Source organism: Heliangelus exortis, chromosome 19 (assembly GCF_036169615.1).
Source record: "Heliangelus exortis chromosome 19, bHelExo1.hap1, whole genome shotgun sequence".
Lineage (NCBI taxonomy): Eukaryota > Metazoa > Chordata > Aves > Apodiformes > Trochilidae > Heliangelus > Heliangelus exortis.
The window spans coordinates 5,078,711-5,103,482 of record NC_092440.1 but is presented as its reverse complement, the minus strand read 5'-3'; the positions used below and the strand labels follow the sequence as shown (position 1 = coordinate 5,103,482).

The following is a 24,772-nucleotide window of genomic DNA, read 5'->3' as shown; positions in this document are numbered from 1 at the left end:
AAGAAAGAAAGAAAATGAAAGAAAACCTCCAGTCCTTACCATTGTGTTTGCTACTCAAGATTACTGCATGAATCATTTATGACTGAATGTATTGCAGTCAGTGGGTTTCTCATGTCCTGCTCTTATTTACATCTTTGAACTCTGGCTGCTTCTCATTTTGCTGGTGCCGAGTGGCTGATTCCAGCCTCCCAAATCCATACAGAGCTTTCAGGTCAGGCATAAACATGTAAGCAGGATTTTGTTATGCTATAATGTTTTTTGCAAGCAGACGATGCAACTGACTAATCATAATAATACAGAAGATGCAACTGACTAGTAATAATAATAATAATAATAATAATAATAATAATAATAATAATAATAATAATATCCCAAACAAGCAAGTTGCTGCCACTAAAAGGAATTCACAGATTTTTCATGGTCAAAGGGACACATTTCCTGCAGCCCTGCCTTGCCACTGCTCCCACAAGGCATAACAGAGCAGTAGGATCAGAGGCAGGTGACATCCAGTGGCATCACCACTGCGGGGTGGCACACAGCACGCTGTCCCCACGCAGATCTCTGCATCCTTCCTCAATCCCTTCTCAGCCAAAACACAGTGCTGTGAAATGAAGTGACTGTACTGCAAGAGCCAGAGATAAGAAAAGGGAGGGATAAAAAAATGTGACATCTAAACCTGGAGGAGCTGCAGATGTCCAGACGTGACTGCAAGGGAAGGGAAGGAAGGGAAGGCAGCACTACGGAATGCTGTTTCAGCTTTCAAGTCTTGTGCTCCCAGGATCTACATGCCATTTCTTGGATGTGGTTTGCCCTGAGGGCAATCTCAACAGCTGTGAAGTTTCAGCAGATGAACAATGTAGTTTTCAATAAATTTCACAAAGCAAACGAAAGGATTTTAACTCGTTCATGCTAGCCCACTTCTGGTCTGAAGGCTCTTCCGGATCTGAATCCATTCACATCACAAGTGTTTCCCATTTGAGCCCCAGGGCCTGACTGCTGGAGCACACCTGAGCTAGGCTGCTCTGCTTTGGGTTTCCAGAGAGTGCTTTCCCATCAGAAGAGGCTTCTCTCAGACATGCCCGTGGGTTCCAGGAGGTGCAGGTAGATCTCTGCATTTACCTGTTCCACTTAAACCCACCCTGGTGACCCACAGGTGGGGGAGGGTATCACATGTGGAATGTGGATGCCCTCGTCTGCATTGGTGGTTCCCCAAGCAGGTTCCCATCAGCACAGGGCTAACAACACGGAGTTTTCTGTAGTAAAACAACACTTGAGCAAACACAGAAGCACAAATGGGGTCTGTGTTCAAGGCAAAGGCACCCTTGACCTTTTAGGAGGCTGTTAGCACCAACCCATGAACAGCTACTGCTTTCAACTAGGTTATTACAGCAACAACCTCTCCCACCTCCCCCTTCCCAAGCAAAGACAAAGCAGAGAGATCCAGTCTGATGCTGCAGCCTTCACAAGCAATTGACAGCCACCTGTGATTCAGGGTCCTCTGTCTCTGGTTTCCAAAGTGTCCCACATGTTTTAGTCACCATATTGCTCTCCCTGCCCTAACAAAGCCATCCAGACATCAAATTGTTCAGCCAAAACCTAAACACTGGACCCTATCCTTTCTTTCTTTCTTCCACAGAAACTGCCAGTGGGATTTCCCTTCTTGCTTCAGTTTGGTCTCTGAGTTCTTCCCTGGATCTGGGGCTTCTACACTGAGTTTGTGTCAATGCAGTCTCAGTTCAGCAATTGATATCCGAGAGAAAAGTGGAAAAGCACCTTGGGAACTGAGCTCTGCCAGGGACTAGCTGACAACTTCTTACGATGACATTTGTTAGTGGCAACAGAATGTGGGTCACAGACATGTCCTTCCCCACAGCATCTGGGGTAGCATGAGCTCTGAACTCACAAAAAACCAAACTACCAGCTGTGACAGCCACTGGGTCCCAACAGGAGCTCAGAGAGCACTCACACCAATCTAAACCCACACCTTTGTGATCTCCCTTCCTGGTTATCTCCTCTGGACTGAGTTTACCTGCTATCCTGTCATTCTCTCCTCCTGGCTCACATCCTCACTGCCCCACTGATGCTGGCAGGTGCCCTGTAGATGCCTGTTCCTGCTCTGTCAGCACCAACCAGCCCAGCTGCTCCCCTGCCATGAGCACAGCCACTCCTGGTGCTACTACTGCTGGTCCTGGCTCTCCAAGCTGGCCTGGACATGCCAGGGATGGACACCTTCCCCTCACCGTGGGAAAAGCACACCCTGGGATGGTGCCTGAGCAATGGGGCAGGAGGGTCCCAGCAACAGCCAGGCTGAGCCAAAAGGGGCTGGGGGAGTGGTACCTGTTCTGGGAAGGACAGGAGAGAGGGAGGGAGGTGAGGGGCTTGGCTTCTCCAAGCAGAAATGTGTGTAAGGAAAGGCCTTGACCCACACCCTGGATTCCACAGCTCAGCTCTGGGGACAGGGGGAGGGAGAGAGGAGAGGATGGGACATTTCCAGCAGCCCCGCGGCTTGTTCATAAAAGCCTCATCTCACCAACCCTGCCTGCTGCCTCCCCCGGGCTCTCCACCCCTCACACTGGGTCTTATTAATGCAGTCCCCCTTAGGCTAGAGGGAATCACATCCCAGGAGACATTCCAAACTCGGCTCAGCCTCAGAGGGGATCAGAGAGAGCCAAGGGTGGGGGGTGTTTCACCAGGACGTTTGGTTGTCAGGGAGCTGGCAGGTCGGGAGTGCTCCAAGACAGCTCTAGCAGCTGCCTTATCAGACACCCAGCAAGTTGAGGCTCCGCTCTCATACTCATGCTCCGAGTCTCCCACAAACCAGTTGTTGTTGCTGCTCTGTACCTGGAACCTCTTCACCTGGGCTCTGGGAGCATGGCCGGGCACAGGGACTCCAGGCAGGATCTCTCACCTTTCTGCTCGGGTGATGAACGCAACCCTGGTGCTGTGCAGCCAGGTCCAGGCTGCCGCAGGGGCTCAGCACCCTTCCCCGAGCACCGACAGAGCCTCAACCACGAGCTCCTCGCAGCCGTCGCCGTCTGCACCAGCCGGGGCTGACACCTCCTGCCAGGAATGGGAGCTGGCTCCCCGGCGTCTGGCTCCTCAGGTGAATTGTGGTGTGCCCTGAGCCTACGCCAGGAAAATGCCAGGAGATGAAACTCCATCTCAGGCCAAGAGACACGAAGATGGATGTGTTTTCCTTGCCCGGCTTATCTCGCAGGCAGCGCTTTCTCACCGGAGCCCGGCACTATTTGTGTGCGCTCGGCTCCTGGCACGGGGGCAGGAGATGATGAGACAACAAACATTGTGGTTTCCCTCTGCGGGGCTGCTGCCTGCCCCGGCCCTGCCGGAACCACGGCCCTGCAGGGAGCTGCTTCCCGGGGTTGAGTCCCAGGGCTGGCTCCAGTCGCACCGGGGCTGCGGGAGGAGAAGGGGGAGGGAGAGCCGCACGACCCCGAAGCTGCTGAGGGATGGGCTGCAGCTCCTGAGCTGCTCCTTGAGCATATTACTTTACCTTTCCACTTCTGAGCCCAGGCCCAAAGGCCAAATTTACCCTAACTCCACACCCCCTTCTTGCCCCCTCCCCAAGTCTATGCTCTGGGCTGCCAGCTGAGAAGAACCAAGTAATTCAAGGCCCGTTCAAGAAATACTCCTGATCCCTGGTGTTTTCAAGGGCAGTTCACTGAGTGTGACCCCCAGCCTCGTTTGCACCTACCACCACCTGTACTAACACCCACTTTTGCTGCCTGGGAGCAAAGAAGATGCCAGGACCAAAGAAAAGGGGAATCCCAAAAGTGAAAGGGTGAGAACAGAGACTTGCCTGATGAGAATGCATCCCCGTTTGTCACCCACTGACCAGTGATGCTGGAGACACCAGTTCATGAGGCCATCACCTACAGAGAGGACAGGAAAGACATCAGAGAAGAGAAATCAAAGGGGTTTCTCTGACCAGGGGATTTTTGCTCCTGGACCCTCCTCCTGCTGCTCAGGGAAATGCACAGGAGGTGTAAAGCTCCATGCTGACTTTGCAGGGAACCTAAAACAATTCTCTAGGCACACAGAATATAGCTGTGAAAGTCACACCAGGGAGGTGGCAGGAAACAAAGGACTTTGGACAGACAGGCTTAATCCATTTAAATTCAGTTTCTCTCTCACTTCCCCCCCACCCCCTTTGCCCTTAGCTCTCATCTGAGACCTCTTCCCCCACCTCTTCCCAGTCCAAAGTGCCTTACAGCAGTTTCACACCCAAGCTGAAAGAGTTATTCCACCTCCTTGCAGAATTAGACCCACTATTCCCTGTTGCACAGTCTCTTTCCACCAAATGTTCCCTGGGAAGGGGCTGCTGAGAGGTCAGTCCTGGTTGGTGGTTCCTGTCAAGACGATGAGCTGCCACTTCTCTTGCCCAGGGTTCAGAAAGTCTCTCCCTGCTGGAAAGCCGTAGAGAAGTGGAAGAATAGCTGGTGCTTGTGGCCAGACAGGCTTGGAAAACCCTTCACAGCTCTGCCACTTGTTAGGACTGAAAGGCTTTTTAGGCAGGTGACAAGCAAGAGGAGAGACATGTGGGGACACTCCATCAGCAGAATCAGTGACTGGAAGGTCACAAAGGCTTCCACCAAGTTTCTGCAAACATCACGAGATCCCTGACCCCCAAATTTGGCTTCAGTCTGGCAGGAGCTGCAGGAAGGCCAGCAGACAGTGCCTGCACTGAGAGATGTCAGGCTGTCAGCGCTCTGGGGCTGGGGTGGGAGACCTGTGCTTGTTGCCAGCAGCCTCCATACATCCAGGGAGCTGCAAACTGAGGTGGGGATAAGGGCTGCATGGGCACAGAGTGGCTCAGAGAGCTCCTGGCACGGGAGTAATAGCAAAAAGGACTGCTGCAGGCTTCACACAGGGCCCCCTGCAGAAGATAAGCACACAAGCCCCCCAAACCCCCAGTGGGCCATTTTCCCACTGCTAAACACCTACTTCTTGGCTGTGAAATAGTTGTAATCCCAAACACACCATGCACTTTCTTTTGTGTTAAGTGCCTTGGCAGGAGCCAGCAGTTCTCACATGCAATCCCATCTCTGCAAGGACAGTGTTTCCCAGAACACCCTCCACAAAAGTCCCCCTTTATTATTAAGAGCCAAAGTGCTCCTTGCTGCCTCACAGGCTGCTCCCACACATCTCCCTGCTTCCCCAGGGCACCAACAGGCTCCACTACCACGGGCTGGAAGGCACCAGGCTCCCAGAGACATCAGCATTCAAAGAAAAGACACTAAAGGAAAGAGAGACAAAGGCAGGAAAGCTTTCCTTGCTGGGACCCAGCTGTCTGGCTCAGAGCAAGGCAAGAACGCAGGATTTGCTCTGCATTCCCGGAGCACAGCCAGAACAGCAGGAGAGGGGTAAATTCCCCAGTGTAAAGTCTGAGTCCTGTGAACACCAGCTCTTCTCTTCTTCCCAAACACACCAAACACACCAAACACAGTTCTGGTGCAGCTAACAGCCACCAGCTAAGCACAGCAGCACCTTCCAAACATAGCCACGACCAGGCTCTTTCTTCTCACATCTGCTCACCGTACCCAGCATTTACATCCTCAATATGGTTCCCATAAACCAAGACATGAACAACTGATCACAGACAAATAAAACAGTAATACAGTCCGGGATGTCAGGAAGCCTTCCCCACTCCCTGCACACCAGCCCAGGCAGCTGGAGATCAAAGTTTTCTTATTTGCATACATTTCTTGAAACAATTTGCAGCTAAAGTCTGAGGGGATGCTGACACAGTCCAGGGCTTCTCCCATAGAAACAGGAACCAAGAAAGCAGCTCCGTGCATCGCTGCCTCCATCTCCAGGTGGCTGAGCGTCTGGAGGCTTTGGCACCTCCAAAATGAGGGCTGTTCCCATCTTTTCCCTCCTCAGCATCCCACACAGGGAAAGACTTCTTGCAGATGGTAAGCGCAGGGCCAGACGCACACAGATTTCTTCAGCAGAGCTCTGCAGGGGTGCAGGGACATTTAAACCCAGAGATCAGGCACCCTCCCACACTACAACAAAATCATGGAGGAGCAAAATCCAGAGAAGGGCAACGGAGCTGGTGAAGGGTCTAGAGAACAAGTCTTATGAGGAGCATCTCAGGGAGCTTGGGGGGGGTTTAGTCTGGAGAAAAGGAGGCTGAGGGGAGACCTCGCACTCTGCAGCTATCTGAAAGGAGGCGGTAGTGAGGTGGGGGTCGGTCTCTTCTCCCTAGTAACAAGCAACAGGTCTCAAGTTGCACCAGGGGAGGTTTAGATTGGATGTTAGAAGGAACTTCTTCACTGAAAGGGTCATCAAGCACAAACCAGGGAAGCAGTTCTATCACCATCCCTGGAGGTGTTTCAAAGAGCTGCAGATGCGGTGCTTCGGGACATGGTCTAGCACAGGACCCAGCAGAAACACGTTAATGGCTGGACTTGATGATCTGAAAGGTCTTTTCCAGCCCTAAGGATACTGTGGTTCTGTGACTGAGCCGTCCCGGTGGGCACTGAGTGTCTAAGAGGATCGCTTTTAGTCCTTGACACCCCTAAGCAGGAGAGGTCCCAATCCAGATAGAAACCAGCTGCAGGGCTGAAAGGACTGACACGGGGCTCGGGCGGCTCCAGCAGCTGCAGATGCAAAATCAGGAGCAACGCGCGTACCCAGGGACTTCCACAGAGGCCAGGGGATGGGGACAAGCAGGAGCGGGAGGGGGGTCCCGCCCGGACCGCCCCGCTCCGCCCCGGAGCGGCGGGGCGGAGCGGGGCGGTCCGGGCGGGACCCCCCTCCCGCGATGCCGCCGGGCCCCCGTGTCCCCCCCGGCCCGGCTCGGGGAGAACAAAAGGCAGGAGCGGGAGGAGACGCGGGGAGGAGGGCAGGCGGCCCCGGGGGGGGGATAAAAGCTTCAGCGGGGACCCCCCCCCCCCCATCCCTCCTCCGCCCCATGTCCGAGCCCTCTCCGCCGCCCGGCATGGCCCGTCCGCCGCTGCCCCCCGCCGCCGCCGCCGCCTTCTTGGCCGCCGCTTTGCTGCACATCGCCTCCGCAGCCCCCGCCCGCCGACACAAACCGGTGAGTCGGGACCACTCCGTTGCCTCTCTCTCTCTCTGTGTCCGGCCACTCGGCCACCCCCCTCCCTCCCTAAATCCCAGCTGTCCCTTGCCCCGCAGCTCTCCGTTACGGCATTCCCCCCCCCCCAACCCCGCCCCGCCTTCCATCCCCTCGGATGCCGGCACTGGGCATCACCCAGCCGTGTCCCCCTCCCTCCCCCCCGCCGGGCACCCCCGCTTTCGGGGCTCCTCTTGGGGAGTTTTCACAGGAGTGGAAAGGAAAAAGGGGCTCTCAAGGTAGGGAACGGGACAAGGAGAGCTGAGGACACAGGATCCCCCTTCAGTTTAAAGGCAACGGAGCGCTCGCTGCCCGCAGTAACCCCCCTGCATGTGCTGCCGATTCCTCCAAGTGTTACTGGGAGCCGAGGCTGGAGGGATGAATGCAGCGCGCAGGGAGGAGGGGAGCTGCAGGGCTCTTCCTGCACATGCCTGCCAGAGCCCAGCACCTGGGATGGAGCCGGGGCAGCAGGGAACTCCGCTGCCGGGGAAGAGGATTCGGGGGACGGGAGAGGACAGAGAGCTCCTTGTGCCGGGAATGTGTGTGTGTAATTGGGTTATTGTACACACGCGCTTCGCCAGTGTGCCATAAAATAATGAGAGCGCAAATGCCCGGTAGCAGCCCAAGGGGATTAGTTCAGGTTCTGTCGATGGTTTTATTATCAGCTCTGTCATCTGAGTACTTTCGAACTTGGCTGCTAAATATGCTGTGGGCTGGGACTTGGCAGGGAGTAGCCTTGGCCCCCAGAGTGCTCGTATTATTCCAAACAAAATGTCACAGCTCTGCCTGGGAGGAAGGTGAGGCCAAACGCTCGAGCGGTGGCAACCTGCACCCCGCTTATGTCCCCGTTCCGTCGAGCTCATCCTCGTCCAAACGGAGCCACGGGTGGGCTGGGAGGGACTTGCCCCAAGCTGGAGCCCGCCGGTTGCTGCAGAGACGGTGGCTGGGCTGCCGTGCCTCAAGCTCTGCCGTCTGTAAGCTGAGGAGATGTCGGTCCCGGAGGGACCCGCACAGCCTCTGGTCACCGTCTGGCTGCCAGCCAGGACCTGTGCGGGATCCCCGGGGAAGGGAGAGCCAGCCCGCGTTTCACACTGTTTGAACTTGGGTCCCGTCCAGATGGGATGTGCACTATTCCTCTCCTTCTGCCGGTGCTCGCAGCTGCTGAGTCCAGAGGTTGCTGGGGCTCATCTGCCTCGGCTGGTACCCCTTGAACAGGTGGAATACACCAAACTTCAGGACAAGCACAGAGTTAGTGCAGGGGTGCAGGTCTGCTCAGGCTTCTGCTCCATCTGATCCACCACAACATGCCTGAAAAAGGTACCCCCCAGGTGGTGGTCTGCTTCCTGCAGATGGGTTCTTCCTCATCCCAGGATAATGCTCTGCATCTTGAGTGCTAATGCTTTCCTCTTGGCTGGACTAATTCCAGGTGGTGCTTCTACAGGTATGTTTTGTCCAGAAACATCTTGTGCTAGTGTGTGTGACATGAGCCACGTGGAGCTCAGGATTTCCAGTCACTGCATTTGGCTCAGTCATTGCAGAGGTAGTGACTGCATGGGTGTGGGGTTGGAACTGGACAGATGATTTCCCATCCTTTCATGTAGCAGCTCTCTGATCTGTTCCTTATCTGGTGTCAAGGCTTCTGGAGGTCACTTTAGCTCCTCTGAGGTAAAGCCAGCATCATAGTGGTTGCTTTCACCTATAACATAAGTTGACAGCAGTGCACCCCATTCCTCTTCCAGCTAGGGCACTCATGTCAGATGTGGGATTGCTGGGCTGACATGGCACCTGCAGGAGTTTCTGGCCTCAGCCCTTCTCTGCCTTTGTTGCTGCAGAGCTCTGCCATATCATCACATGTTCACTTTTCTGGCTGCTGCCAGTCCCTCTGCACAAAGAGAGGTTTCCCTGTGTCTAACAGCAGCTGATTTCCTGTCTGAGCACCTTTTGCTGTTGGGTGATGAATGAGGAAGGAGCTGAGGGTCTGAGCTGGGAAAAGACACACTCCTACAAGGCAGACAATTGTGACTTCCTTGACCTGTGCTAGTAGGACCAGCACCTGGCACAGCAGGATGCTGCACCATGACTTTTGGGTGCTCCAGTAACCACTCACAACAGCAATGCTGAGGGGGGAGGGAATCAAGGACTAAGATTCATTTTAAAGCCAGGCTACACAGAACAAACTGCAGAAGGAGCTGTGCTCTTTGTAGCAAACCCTGTAGATCTCCTTCACTTTTGCATTAGCACCTAAAGAAAGAAAGAGAAAACTGAGAGCAGAATATGGGCTGTGTCTGGTGTCCACTGTTAAACTTGAGAACAAAAGATCTGCAGTCCTCGGGGCAGTGAACGGCAGAGCCTGAATTCCTGCATTGCTTTCGGGTCCCCTGGGAAATCAAAGTCAGCCCATTTGCTGGGAAACTATCTCTCCTGGAAAAGTGCTGGGCACCCTCCCAGCAGCCAGCATAATCCCTTGGGAGAGAGTGGGTCCTGCAGCTCCCATCTCAGGACCAGCAGGTTCCCTCCTGGGAGCACGGTGCTGCCTTCCCTGCAGCCCAGCAGCCTGGGAGGCCATCGGCCTGGCTCGGGGCTCCTGCAGGAAGGGTTTGATTTGTTCTCTTTGGTTTGGTTATTTAAATAGCGCAGTGAGTGCTGGGGTAATTTTAGGCATGTTTATCCTCTGCTCTGGGAGAGGCTGAAGACACATGTAAGCAGTTATTCTCCAGTGGGTTTGGTGTGTTTGTGCTTTCACATGCAACACACATGCACACCCTGCAGCGTGGTGAGACTTGGGGTGTGCAGCTGGCACAGCAGAGCTGGGGGTGAGAAGAGAGCAGGGAGGAGAGAAGGACTTTGAGGAAGATGATCCTCACTCCAGGTCACACTGTGCTTCACTTGCTTCCCCCTGTGCATATCCTGCCCTGGTACCATAACTGGGGTACATTGTGTGGGTCTTGTCTAGAAAAGGATCTTCTGTGGCAAAACTATCCTGCAGAGATGTTTCATACCAGAAACACTGTCAGCTCTTTTCTCCTAATCCCAAATACATAGGCAGGTGAACAAAGGGTTCCTGGATATTCTCACACTGAGGACAGCTCAGCTTGTAATGAGAATGGAAGCACTGCTGGGTCTGCACACAGCTGTTGAGTGAAATGAAAAGTGGAGCACTTCAGGGGTTCACTGAGGGCCACAGGTATGTTTTGAGAGGTTCACTGAAATCCTGGTGTAGATGAGATCCACAGGAAGAGGCAAGTGACCAGACCTCCTCTGCTTAGTGGAATTTGTGCAGGAGGAAGGAATTGCTGTCTCACAAATGTGGCTCTATGAAAATAAGTGGAAGGGGGAAACCCATCCAGACACCTTCAGGAGACTGGGTAGAGGTTTAATGGTTGTCTTGTGGGGTTGGAGAGCCCAGCCTGCACACCTGAGCAGCATACACTTCCTGAGGGCAGAACATCTCCCCCCATAGCTCTGCAGAGGGCTCCTCTGTGCCAGGTGGCTGTATCCAGTGGGAGATGTCCTGGCTGCTGTCCTTGGGCTGGGCACCAATAGGTCATTGCCCACCTTAACTTGGATGTAATTGTACAATGAACAAAACATCTCAAACCCTTCCTCCTCTGGCTGGAATGTGCTGCTTCCTAGAGCAGTTTCTTGGTTTCAAGGGGATTTCTAGGTCATCAGATTAAGGGCTCTTGAAACCTTTTGCTATCCTGGCATCCTGGGGATTGTTTGCTTTGTCAGTACTCCTGTTTCTGGTGAACTGTTGCTTGGGTGACACCATCAGCTTGGTTGTGGTGTTGTTGACAGACTAGACTCACAAACTGTCATGTAATAAAGTGTCTGATAATAAAAATAGTCCTGCAGTGTTTATTTATTTGCTTTCTCTTCTTACAGCAGAGCCTGGGTCTTCTCCTTCTGTCTGTGGGCATAAACATTTGCAGTCCAAAATGTTTCATGTCCCAGTTGCTTAGGAAAAATAAACATTTTCCTTTTTTCGTTGCCAACAACAACTACCACCAAATAATCCGGAAACAAACTGTCAGGCCCCAGGAGTTTGTGCTGATGGTGCCACAGAGTATGGGAAGGAACCTCCAGCTGTGTGTGCATGGCCAGGCACCACAGCATCTCCTGCTTGGCCTCATTTGGCCAAAGTTTGGCCTCAGCCTTTGCATTCCCCTTCGCTCTGTCTGCAGTCGGATGGGGCTGCAGCCCAGCAGGAAGGAGCCAATCCTGTAGCAGAAGTATTTTGTGTGAGCAAAAAGTTCAGTTTGAGGGGTTGGGAGACTCTGCCATGTTAAGGGGGAGGTAGGATCAATAAGTGGGGTGGCTTTGCCTCACCATTGCTTCCACTGAGGTTCCACTGTTTGCACTAAGAGTGCCTCAGCCAGGTGCAGGCAAAGCTCAGGGGCTGACCAGACCAGAGTCAGCCATGAAATTTCAACTGCAGCTTTAGCACCTTCCAAGGCCAGTCTGCTTCTGGCACATAACCTGACCAGAATGGGGCTGGCTCCAGTTTTACCAAAAATCATCACCTGTAGTTGCACTTTCAGACCCAACCCTTGCAGATCCACACTGGGCTGAGAGCCAGGCTGGCCAAAACCTGGCCATGGGACTCAGGACAAAGGTGCTGATTTCAGGCAGAAACATTGCTGCAGACCATTAAGGGGGTGCAGAGCCCCTTGGGGGTGTAGCTACCCAACAGTGGGCAAAAAGGGTGAAAGAACTGTCTTATGTGAGAACTGCAGGAGAAAGCAGCTCTGCCATCCTTCCCCATGCACTGAAGTGAGGGCAGGAGCAGTCTGAGGGGCAGGGTCACACCTGGGAGGAGGATAATGCCACTAGCAAAAGAGGCAGCAAACACCAGGGCCTCACCAAACACTCAGAGTAACAGAAGGAGAAAGCAGGGAGAAATGGAAAAGCTGGAGCAGAAGGGACAGGGAGGTGGGGAGAAAAGCCATAAGCCTATGTCCTAGCAGAAGAGAAAACAGCCCCCAATGACAGGGGAAGTATCCAAGACTGATGGGTTTCGTGTTGTAACTTGTCCAGTCACTCCTGTCTGAGAGGAGCAGGGTCTCCTTTCATGTCTGTGCTGCTGGAGCAGGCAGGGGCCCAGGTAACTGGGTACACGACAGAAGAGACAAGTTTAAGTTCAGGGCAAGCAGCAGAGTTTGGACCAAGGCAGAGAAGAGCACAGGCTTGGTCAGTACCGGGCACTGGCCTCACTCTTTTTTTTTTTTTTTTTTTTGTCCAGTGTTACTGATACTGCACTGTAGCTGTGCTGCTCCAGCTGCTGCTCCTCCTAGGAGGCTCTGGAGGGCAAGTGCTGCCCAACATAATGAGGTTAAAGATGCTCCCAGTTCCTTGGGATGGCTGGGACACTTCCTGGGAAGCCTGGCTGGTGTTCATCTGGCCCCAGCAGACTCAGAAGTGATGGCTGCTGTATCACAGCCCTTGAAGGCTGATAAAGCTGTGAGGAACTGAGTGGTCAGTCTGTACCTCAGCTGTGATTTCTGTGCTCCCATAGGATGTGTCCTTTTCCTCCTGTCCCCTGCCTCAGCCTTTTGGTCACAAGGCAGAGGCACTTTCTGTCTCTCTGTGTATAGCTTTGCTCCTCTGCCATCCTCACTGCCCTCCACCCTTCATTTCAGGTCTGGCAGTCCCTCTGTGCTTGTGCTGCGCAGACATCTTGATGCTTGATCCCTCTTGCAAAGCCCTGGCCTCTTCCCTTGGCTGAAGGTTTTCTGTTCCCATGCTCCCCAGCAGAGAGTTATGCTGTGCTTGGCAGTCCAGGTAACTGCACACAGCCAGAGGCAAAGACCCAGCCTTGTGCCAAGCTGCTCTGAAACCTGCCCTGGTTGCAGGGACCCTCCTTTGCTTTTGTTCTCTGGTAATCCTTTCCCCTCCGGTGCTGGGATGGAGGAAGTGGAGACTCTTTGCTAGTCACCTAGCAGCCAGTGCCCTCCTCATTCTCTCTTCCCAGGTTTGCACTAGCTGCAGCAGCAGCACAGCCCTAAGCAAAGCCCTAAAGCTTACAGCTGGGACATTCTATCACACTGAGGCATTCTCAGGAGAACCCAGAGAACACCAAAGAGAGAGGGGCTTTGGTGCTGGGTGGGAAGGATGCGACCTTAAGCGAGAGGATGTGTTATCTAAGCCTTGGGAAGTGCCAGCAGTGAGGTGTGTCCAGCCAAGGAGACCAAAATCTCCAGCCTGACGTGTGTCCTGAGCATTGTTTGGCAAGAGGTTTCTGCCTGTCACATTTTCCCTTGCTGGCTGTGCCTGCAGTGGCATTTTCCAGCCCTTTCCTGCCATGGTGCTAATGGTGGTGCAGTGACAACAAGGAGAAACTTTCTGTGTGCCTGGGGGACACGCGAGCCTGGGTTCTCTGTCCCCAGGTCTGCCTCCTGCCCCCACCCAGAGCCAAATGCAGGGCCACTCTCTGTCCCCTCCCAGGGCTGGGTCACAGCAAAGGGCAGGCAGGCAGGAGCAGGAAGGGTCCTGCCTAAGGCAAGGTGGGGTTTGGGTGGCTGGAAACTGGGATTCATGCCAGCGACCTTGAGCTAACCAAAGAGAAGAGAGAAAACCTACCTCTGGTCTGCCTCTGAACAGGGGATCCCATGGGGTGAGAAGGCAGTTGCTCCTCTCTCTGTGCCTGCATGGAGGAGAGTGAACATCTTCAGTTTATGTCAGTGCCCCCAGCCAGGAAGGAGGTGATCAGCCTTCCTGGGAGACCAGGGGGATGTGCTTAGCTTAGCCAAGAAAAAAAAAACTTATCTGTGTCAGCCTCAGCCCACTCACCTGGAAAATTCCTGAGAGTTTCCCAGTGCTCCCAGTTCCTCAGTGAGGGCTCTCCCCAGGGTCCATCTCTACTCTTCCTATGTACCTCGGAGCAGCTCTCCTGCACCTCCTGGTCCTGGGACACCAGACACGTTCATCACCTGATGTCCTCAGGCAGCAGGACCTCCCTCCCATGGCAGTGGGTGCTCTTCAGCACACCCAGGAACAAAGAGCCACACAACCCTCCAGGCTGGGCTTTGGTGACCCAGCTGCCGTTGTGTGCTTGGCAGAGGGTCTCACCAGGACTGGGTGCAAGATGTTGGCCAGGACATGAACCTTACCAGCTCCTCCTGCCAGCTGCCCTTTGCAGGAGCTAGCTGCCAGCCCAGGCAGGGTGCCAGGCAGCTCTTAGAGAGCTCCTCTTTGAGACACAGGTACCTCTGGCCTGGCAGGGCCCCAGCAGTCAGCAGGAGCAGCTGGGTGCTGACTCCCCTGGGACAATCCAGTCTGTACACCCTCCTTCCACTAAAGCACTGGATGGGTTCCCAGTGCCACAGGTGGTCAGCTGGGGAGGCTTTGCTGTGCAGGATGTAAAAGGGCTTTCTCTCTTTGCATGTGTTGATGGTGTGGTTCCCATGGTGTGTGAAAGTGAACTGGGATGCCAGCATTGGGTCGATGGTTTCTAAGGCAAAGGTTGGCAGGTGCCAAGCCACCGAGGGTGGTTTGGCTGGCTGGGAAGGACAAGCCAGCAAACTGGAGTGGTGACAGACACACAAAGAGCCGGACACCTAAACTGCACCTTGCGTGACCTCCCAGGCTCCTGCATCACTCACAGGCACGGGGCCATTACAGAGCTGGGAGCTCAGCAGTGGAATTAATGCCAAGAGCCTCACACATCATTCCAGCCCGCATGAATGGGCTCATTGTAGGCAGCAGAGCAGTGGCAGCACGCGGATTACACGGCATCATGGCAGCCCTGGCATCCTGCCCACCTGACCCTCATGTCCCCAGCAGGAGAGCTCTTTACAAGGGAAGCAAGGGGACCTCTAAACTCCAGGTCTGGAACCCTGTAGGCTTTCTACCTGAGGGTAGAGATGTGGCACTTTCTGCCTCTCAGCTCCTCTTGCTGCCCTCGCACCTTTAAATTTGCCCGCTCAGAATCAGGCAAAAAATTCTGTGTTTGGATCTCTGGTTTGTGCAGCACGGTGTCATGGGGACCAAGCCCCACTCACCCCACATGCCTCACAGCCTGCTGGGGATTATGCTTCGTGCTGGCCCCATAGTCCTGTTGTCAGGTTGGAAAGTGATGGCAGTCAGCTAATTAGCACTAGTTAATGTTGCCAAAGGGAGCCCTGCTTTTCCAGCTGAGTGTGGGAGAGCCAGGCAGAGTCACAGAGTGCAGTGCAGCAAACAGGGTATGACCCTGTCCATGCTTCTGCAGAACTGGTGGGCTCAGGCAGTGGTAGGGGCTGCAGGGACAGTCAGTGCTGCTCTCTGCCCCATGGGCTGGGCTCTCAGTCACCCCACCTGATCCACATGTCCTGCTCTCCAGCTTGCACTGTCCCTCAGCCATGCTGAGAGCTTGCTCACCACGGCAGGACAGCAAGGGGACACCATGGGAAGCACAACAGTGTGCTGGGGACTAAAGGCTTCCTCCCATTAATATCACCTCTACCCGGGGCCAGGAGGGAATAAAGGATGCGGGGTAAAGGGGGAGAATTCACTCCCAAGTGATTTGTTTCATTCTTGAAGGGTCTGGTTCTCATCCACAGTTTGCAAAAGCATTTCCTGCCGGCCAGCTGCCAAGGGAAAATGGGCCAAAAATAGCCCAGTGCTTAAGAGGTGCCATGGCAGGACACGGTGCCTTTCAGGTGTGACCCAGCCTGGCAGCAGCAGAGCCCAGGCACAGAGGGTGTTTGTGGGGAGCAGTTTGTGCTCTAGGAGCTGGGGAACAGCCCCAGGCAGAGGTGGAACTCACTGCTGCAGTGCTGCTGCGGGGAGTTCTTCACCACTCTGCAACCAGGACCTCTCTTCCCAGGCACTGAAGTCACGGCCTCGCTTTTCCCTTGTAGGACGTGTCTCGGAAGCATCACACCTGGAAGGAGCAGAGTCCTTGGCTGTCTTCCTTGGTGAACACTGTGGGGACCGGTGTGCCTGCCAAGGGCTTCCCTGGGGGTGTGGGGGAGCAGGTACCAGGCTGGAACCCCCCCCGCTGCGGCGTCCCCGACCTCCCGGCCCTGCCAGACGGGCAGAGCGGGCGGAACCGTCAGAAGCGATTTGTCCTCTCCGGTGGACGCTGGGACAAGACTGACCTCACCTACAAGTAAGAGAGACCAGGAATAGGAGTCAGGCTGGTCTGTTTCTCCATCCTCAGACCCCTCAATCTGATTTTCCTTGGGACTGGAGCTCAGCATGCTGTGACTGCTGGGGGACAGCCCTAAAACTGAGGGGAGAGGGAAGCCACGTGCTGACCCACCCGCAGGGTCCTCCCCGGCACCTCCCCATCCCCTCACGTACACCCTGCCATAAACACAGCTGCCCCCTGCCCAAACACATCCCCCTGGGCCACGGCCTCCCCCCTCAGTCAGTCCCACATCAACACCCCCATGTGTGTAACTTCACTTCCCCACATCAAACCCCAGACACACGCTGAGCCCCAGCCCCCTCCCGCTCCCCCCAGCCACCCCGCTGTGGGCTCACTTCACAGTTTATTTTACAAAGACCCTTTTATTCAGCTGTTATTGACATTCCCATAAACATGACTTGAAGTAAAGTTTTGCCCAAGCCACCCCACACATGCTCAACTGCAAATCTCCTCAGCAGGTCTGTGGGGGGGTTGTGCTGCCCCCCCCAGTTGCCCAGGAGGGCACGAGTGGAGAGGTGAGCACACCCATATGGACTTTGACAGCATGTAAATCATCTTCATTTAATTAAGTGCAGGAGACAGTTCCTCATAGCATTAGGAGGTGATAGATAATGGAAAGGCTTCATTCATTTTCTTTTTTTTTTTTTTTTTTGGTTAAGAGTGTTAAAGAAAGAAACACAGCACAGATGAACATGCAGGAGCAGTGTTAATGGGAGGGACAGCAAGCACCCTCTGGGGCAGACTTAAGGTCTGCTGGTGTTACAGGAGGGCAGGAGAGGCAGCAGCTGCTCTGAGTGAGCCCAGGTTTCCAAGTGCAGAAAATGCAGAGCCTGAGGAGGAGAAATCACATCACACCACTCCCAGGTATTTTTGTGGGGCTGGACTCATGAGGGACAGACCTGGGAAATGCTGCCTCACTTCAGAAAAGCACACATCTGCAAAGCTCTCCAGAGAGCTCACCTTTGGGCCCACCAGCCAGATGGGCTCAGGACTGATGGGATTTATTTGCTGCACATCTTGTTTGGAAGATTGTGCTGGAGCACTTCTTGTATGGGCTGGAGATGTTCTGGTGCTGAGAGGGAGTGGCAGCCCTAGTGACACTGTTCCTACAGCTAGAGTCATCGTGACAGCAGTGTCTGTGGGACAACAGCTGGTGCTCTCCTCATCCCCTCTCTGTTGCTTTTCAGAATTATCAGGTTCCCGTGGCAACTTGTAAAAGCTAAAGTGAGAAGGACCATTGAGGAAGCTTTGAAAGTCTGGAGTGATGTGACCCCACTGACCTTCACCGAGGTGCAAGAGGGCCGGGCTGACATTGTCATTGATTTCACCAGGTGAGCACAGTGGGCAGCAGCAGCATCCTCCTCTTCCCAGACAGAGCAGCAGCCTTGCAGGCAAGACTTCTCTAGCCAGAGCTGAGACCTGAGAGCACAACTTAGGCATTTCAGTGGAGGCTCATATTTCTGCTTCCAGGCACTGGGATTTTTAAATTTTGTTGGGGTTTGGTTTTTTTGTCAGCTGTGGGCTGCTCAGTACAAGTGCAGCTGTTCGGTGCTGGCTGTGCACGGTACCGTTACTGATCACTCATTAATTTTCCTGGTACATTTACATTTCTCTGCCCACAGGCTGTTTTCCTAAGCGATTGTTTTGACTTTTCATCTTCAGGTTCTCCATCCTGTCCCTTGACTGAACGACGTAGCTGTCTGCCCAAAGACAAATATAGTTCCTTGGTTAAATGAATCTTGGCTCCCAGCCTGAAATTCGCTTTTGGCAAAATACTCACAGGGGCAAAGTCTTCCCTCTGCTGTGTGTTTGCATAAAACTAATGAAGGCAGTGGAGATCGTCCAAGCAGTGATGTGATCTGCATGCTGTGTACTTGCCTGTGCCTCCCTCAGCATTCTAAAGCAGCCACAACTCTCACGGGTTTCCTTCACTAGTATAAAGCAAGCTTGGCTTGATGGAGCCTGAGGATTGGGCTGGGATCAGTGCTGCTGCCCCTCAGCATCCCCCTATGGCTCAGCTTATGTCAATTTAATCTTGGCTCGAGCAGCCACCTCTTAATTCTTTGGGCTCCATGGTCAGCTTTGGGCTGGAAGCTAAACAGGGGGAGGAGAGAAATATCCCTGAGAAAACATGTGAACTCCCCAGGGCTTGGTGTGACCAAGCTCTGCTTCCTTAGTGCCCCGATGCAGAACCAAGTTTGTGGCAATTCCAGTGGCTCAAAGCAGTTGGTCCAGAACTTGGGATGGGAGTGAGAGCTGCTGGCTCCTCACAGTGGCTCCCCACCTTTGGCCAGATGATGCTGCTCACTGGGGGCACCCAGCCATGTGTCTGAGGTGCAGTTTGTCTTCCCCCCAGGTACTGGCATGGAGACAACTTGCCTTTTGATGGGCCTGGAGGGATCCTGGCACACGCGTTCTTCCCCAAGACCCACCGGGAGGGAGATGTCCATTTTGACTATGATGAGACCTGGACCATTGGGAACAACCTGGGTATGGTACTGTTCCAGGGAAGGCTGTAGATTTTCCAGAATGTTTATCAGGGCACTTGGAAATGATTCAGTTGTGGTGTGAACTGGGACCATGTAAAACTGAGAGGCAGCAATCATTTTCCTGGTATGGTTGTGGTGTCATCTATCACAGCCTTACTGGTAGTATTCAGGTCTTTTCTTGTCACCCTTGAGCCACAGCAGAGCCTGTGTCTAGCACCAGGACCCTGGTTTCGCAGTGGGCTCCCCAGGGACACATCTGAGATGGCTCCCCTGCCACTGGGGAATTGCACACAGCATTGGCAGGAGCCTTTAGCAGGGAAGGGATGAAGGAAAACTGAGGCTCAAGCACTGGGTGACACAGTTGTCTTCCAAAGGAGAAGTTTGGCCCCAGTTCCTGCACACACTGCTCACCCCCTGCCTGCAAAGTATTTTCTCACTGAATAAGTCCATAACGGGAAACCACCCAGGCTCCAGCTCTGCCCCTGTGGCCTGGGAATGCTCTGGCAGTAAACAAAACCACATCAAGTCATGATTTTTTTCTTTTCTTTTTGCTAATAATAGATCCAAGCTGGTAGCTCTCTGCTTGGGCACTTCAGGTCTGGTGCCACAGTATCTCACGAGATACTGCAGTACCGCCTGGGACCATCTGAATCAGTGGCCAGATCACCAGTTTCTGTAAAACTTGCCAAAATTAACTGAGGTCGGCCCCTCCTGCTCCTTCTCATTTTTTCTACATGGACAAAGGCATAACCACAAAGCCCAAGTTAAACCCCTGCCTCTCTGGGGTTTCCCAAACGTTTTGTCCACATCAGCATTTGGGGCTCACAAGGGCTCCCCCAAAGTCCACTTTATTTGAGTCTCTGTGCAGGGCACAGGACTGCTGCATCTCCAACCCTGTTCATGTTGACCCAAAACAAGAACCACAGAAATCCCAATCTTCCTGCAGAGGCATTTGTGCTCCTTTGGGAAGGGTAAGCTCTGCTGTTTTTCACCCTCTGTTGGGGCTGCCTGTGTTGTTGAAGAATTTCCTATATTCTCCCACAAAGATGGTGGTGGAGGCAAACAAGGAACTGGAAATGGATGCCAGTTCCCATCAGAATCCAAACCTATTCCATGGCCATTTTCACTCCCCCTCTGTCTTCCATAAATAAATGTTGTAAAAGCTCTTTGCAGCTAATTGCTATTTAATTTGCTGAAAAGAGCATTGATATAAACATGGATAAATCCTTGCCTCAGCTGTCAGTGAGACAGGGAAATCCTTAGCCTTATTCTACAGATTGGAGAGCAGAAGTATGAGGAGGGCCCTGGGCTCACCCCAGAGCTGTGCAGAAAGCAGGACTTCTGGTGGAGAACCTTCTATGGGGGACAGAGATGCTCCCCAGCACAGCTCCTTCAGGTTGTTCACCTCCCCTGGAGAGTCAGACAATAGCAGAGCTGATCTGCCAACACTGGAAAGCATCAAGTGAGGAGACTGCCAAACTAAACAGCAGTGTCTGAAAGTTTGCTATAAATCACTGACTTAGAAATCCCACTTTCTCATCTGACATAGATGTGTTGATTTAATGGGGTCAGTGCCGTGCGAGTTCATCACTTCAACATAAAGCTGACCAGTGGAGGAAGACAGGGGCTCCCCTTCCTTATGCCCTTCCCAGGCACTCCTCCCAGCTGCATCCCTTCTCTCCTGCCCCGTTCCAGTGCTCTCCTGGAGTCAGTGGGAAATCCAGCTTGGAGCAGCAAAGCTGGCTGAGTCACATCCCTGCCTTTCTCATCACTGGGGCTGCAGCTCAGAGGATTTCTGGCTGAAGGCAACTGCATGAATAAGCTGGGACTTGTCAACAAACAGCCCCTCTCACAAGTTTCCCTGCTTAATATGCCCCTCTTCCAGCTTTCCCTGAAAGTTATCAGTTTCAAAAAGGATCCACTGGAAGCTAAACAACACCTGCCAAATGACACATTTTTGCATACTGAAATCTACTTTCCCCCCCCTCTCCTTTTCTAGATGCTTCAAGGTTATGTATTGTTAAAACATGATCTCCCATAAATCTGTTCAAATCTAGTGAAGAAGGTTTGACACTGGATAATTTTTTATGCTTTCTAAATGTCCCCTTTTTGCTACAGTCCACACACGAGCAATAAATGAGCTCCCTCTGCTGCCTGTGAGGCAATGGCCATTACCAGGTTTTAATCCTCTCTGGTGCAGGTGGATCCACTGGGACCACAGTGGATGTGATCCCACACTCCAGCTGCAGCCAACAACTGCTGCAGGGTTGGATGGACAACCTCACCACCCCAGCACCTACATCTGCTGCAGGCTTGTTCTCCATGCAAATGTCTTCTATTCAAAAGCACACAGAAACCCCTTTTCTTCCAAGTAGCTCATGGGGTACAGAAATTGATGACTGGTAGAAATGAGCCTAGGAGGCAGACATCCCCCACACAAGCAGGCAAAAGCAGCTCCTGTCTTTCCCCTTTGCAGGCACTGACCTCCTCCAAGTGGCTGCTCATGAGTTTGGCCACGTCCTGGGCCTGCAACACACATCTGTCTCCAAGTCACTGATGTCTCCTTTCTACATCTTCCGCTACCCTCTGAGCCTGAGTGAGGATGACAAGCAAGGTATCCAGTACCTCTATGGGAAACCCAATCTGTATCCTGACCCAACCCCAACTCAGCCAGCAGAGCTGCCCCAACCGGACCTCGAAACAAATGAGATCACCAACGTGGAGGTGAGTGAACAGCACGTCTGTGTCCTCCTCTAACACCACAGCTTGTTCCCAGCTGCAGGGACTGTCCCCACTGTGAGGCCAGCACCAGGCTTACACCTGGTTTGGGGTCTGTGTCTTCCACCCTTGCTGCTGAGCATGGTCTAGACCCCAGGATGTGCAGGGAGGGGATCTTTGGGCAGCATGTGCCCAACTAAAACCAGCTGAAAGTAGGGCAGGTGTCTGGACACAGGGACTCACCATCCACTGATCCCAGCCTGGACAAGGGGGTCTCCTGCCAGTCCCAGCACCTGACCCCTGTGCTTTGGCAGCCCCTGCAGCCCGATGCCTGTGACACGGCGTTCGACGCCGCCTCCTCCATCCGTGGGGAACTCTTCTTCTTCAAGTCCCGCTACGTGTGGCGGCTCCGAGCTGGAAAGCTGCAAGAGGGATACCCAGCTCTGGCCTCCCGCCACTGGCAGGGGATCCCCAGCTCTGTCGATGCCACCTTCGAGGACCCTCTGGGCAATATCTGGTTTTTCCAAGGTAAGAGCTGTTAACACATCTTTACTGAGGGGTGTTCAGGACCCAACAGGTTCCTGGGAGCACAAACCTTTTGGGCATCCTTAGTGAGCCAATGATCCTTGTTATTGGTTTCCTTTTTCCATTTAGTATGAACTTTTCAGCAGATATTGAGGGGGCAAGAGAGAAAGAGGGATCACTTTTGTATTAGACAGTCAAGATCTCCTCCTCTAGAACGTTTGTTTTGAGCCTTTGCCTTGGCACTGCTGCTGGCAAAGGAGAAGGAATTGCTTGCTCCATCCCCTGGCTATCCAGGGAAGCACTGCAACAGGAGAGAGCCCCAGACACTTTCACAGGTTGTGAAACTCCTGAGCCTGTGCTCCCGAGGTCCCACTCAAGGGATAAACATTACTGCTCCTCAGACACTTGGATGCAGAGCTTCTGTGGTAGCCCGAGACTGAATGAGCCTACAGAGAGCCTGTGTGCAGAGCCAGGCAATCTGCCACCACGGGGATTAAAAACCAATCACCCGTGGAGATGCCAAAGCAAGTCCTGGCTATCTCTGGAGTTCAAGACCAGCAACTAACTCTTGTTTCAGCTCCACTGTTTTCTTCAATGTTCTTTCGAAGTGTAAAGTCAATAGTTTGTATGCAGGAGGACCTAAGTATCCAGGTGCCCTGGGTGCCCACACCCCGTCCATGCTCTGTGAGACTGAGAACCAGAAAGCACAGCACATGGCTCTGCAGACAGAGCTCCTGCATAAACAGATTACTGAGCACCTGACCTGCACACTTAACAGTGCTAAAATTGGCAGGCTCCTACCATGAGTTAAAATGAGATAAGGGGAAAGTATTATATGCCATAGGCTAATTACAGATTCCCATTTTAATCTAATCTGGAACTTTGCTTTCAGTCTCTATTTCAGCTTGGTAACTTCTCTGCTGGTTTCTGTAGCTTTCCAGCCACATGCTCCCTTTATGCCTGTGCATGCCCACATATGTTCTCCAAGAGCTGATTCTGCAGGGTAGAGGCTGGTCCCTCCAGCCAAGTCCTTTAGTGTGACTTCCACAAATAGAGGGAAAAAACAGCTATTAAAACAGACCTCCTCACCCCACCACTGGCACCCTCTGGGCTGCACCAAGGTGGGAAGTCAGCTCCTTGCACTGCCAACACTTTGGGCACCCGTCAGTGACAGTGTCCATGACACTGGTGAGGTTTTAGCCACTCAGGCACAGCTTTCCCTGGGAGCTCTGGCAAGACACCAGCTCCACTTTCATGGTTCACTGCTGAATTATCAAGCACCAAAGAGCTCCTGAACCCTTGTCTCTCTTTTCTGCCTCCTCACCAGACTCTCAGTACTGGATTTACGATGGCGAGAGACGGGTATCTGGTCCCACCCCAATTGTGGACCTGGGCCTCCCTGCATCCCCCGTGCAGGCAGCTCTGGTGTGGGGGGCTGAGAAGAACAAGATTTACATCTTCAGTGGAGGCAACTACTGGCGCTTCAACCCCCGCACCTGCCAGGTGGACAACATCTACCCCCGGACCATGGCCGACTGGCGTGGAGTCCCTCAGGAGATCGATGCAGCTTTTCAGGATGAGTTTGGTCAGTGCAGTGGGGACGTGGCCTGCTCTGGGTGGGTGCTGAGGCTGATGCCAATGCCCAGCTGGAAGAAATGGGCAAGATTTAGACATTTGGTAGCAGTGGGCGCTTCCCAGGCTTAGCAGATGCCATATGGTGTAGAGAGAGGGGCAGCTCGCTCCAGGAGGCAGGAAACTGAGGTTTCTTTAGTGAAAGTGAGAATTTTTATCATCAATAATTGCAACAATCAACAGCTAAGCATCTCATAGAGAGAATTCAAAGACTCGGGAATGGTCACAGAATCCTACACAGATTTTACTGCTGCCAACAAAGAAAGTGGTGAGAAGACAGCAGAAATGCTGCCTACACTTCAGCCTAGGCAGCTGACCTGAATGAACAGCATGCTTTTGGTATTGCCTGCTACTCCCAGAAATGCCCCATGCTGAAGACAGCATGGCAGTGCCACAGAAACACTGGAGACAGACAGGGTACAGGTGTGGTGACTGCCTCCTTCCTCCCAAAGGATGTGGTGGAACAGCCCCCAGGTGGTTCTGCAGCCTAAATCTCAGGGCAGCTTCCCCCCAGTGACAGATCCTTGCAGTAGGTGTTCACAGCTCTCTGTCATGGGCCCTGTTCAAGCCCTAGACACAGTCTGCCCTCTCAGGGCTCAGTCACTACATGGGTACAACATATTTAAAATCAATAGGAATATAAACCAAAACCCATCCTGTTTACTCTCCCCTTCAAAACTACAACAGTGTGAAATAACTGTAAGCCACAAGCCTGGGTTCAAGTGGAATGAATTCAGCAGCATCTCCTGCCTCTTCTGGTACACAATGTGCTAGCTAGACAAAATGCTAGGAAAAAGCTCAAAGCTGTGCAAACCCTGTTTCTGCTAACCCTTCCTCTATTACCCACAGGATTTGCCTATTTCCTGAGAGGCCGAGATTACTGGAAGTTTGACCCAGTCCAGGTTAAAGTGCTGGAGGGCTACCCTCGCCAGATCAGCCAGGACTTCTTCAGCTGTACACCTTCCTCCAACTCCTTCAGATGAGGGGGGTACTGATGTCCTCCATGCTCCCCTTCCATCACCCTTACCTCCAGCAGCCACACAGAGGGTTCCCTTTGCCATTCCTGGCTTCCTTTCAGGCTCAGCGTCTGACACAACAGGTGTCTGTCCCGACAAGTGACAAAGTTTGCTCCTCTCCAGTTCCAGCAGCCCCAGCTTCAGTTGCTTATCAGTACAA

At 53.2% G+C, this 24,772-nt stretch overlaps 1 protein-coding gene across 1 annotated transcript; it reads left to right on the top strand.

Moving 5' to 3' along the window:
• The first annotated feature begins 6,773 nt into the window (after positions 1 to 6,773).
• On the top strand, positions 6,774 to 24,725 carry MMP11 (matrix metallopeptidase 11). Its single transcript, XM_071763626.1, has 8 exons — positions 6,774 to 7,063; positions 15,940 to 16,190; positions 17,420 to 17,563; positions 18,589 to 18,722; positions 21,198 to 21,445; positions 21,754 to 21,967; positions 23,292 to 23,549; positions 24,446 to 24,725. Exons 1-8 carry the CDS (start codon positions 6,788 to 6,790, stop codon positions 24,577 to 24,579), a joined length of 1,659 nt encoding a protein of 552 aa, XP_071619727.1. The 5' UTR covers positions 6,774 to 6,787; the 3' UTR covers positions 24,580 to 24,725.
• Positions 24,726 to 24,772: the final 47 nt, after the last annotated feature.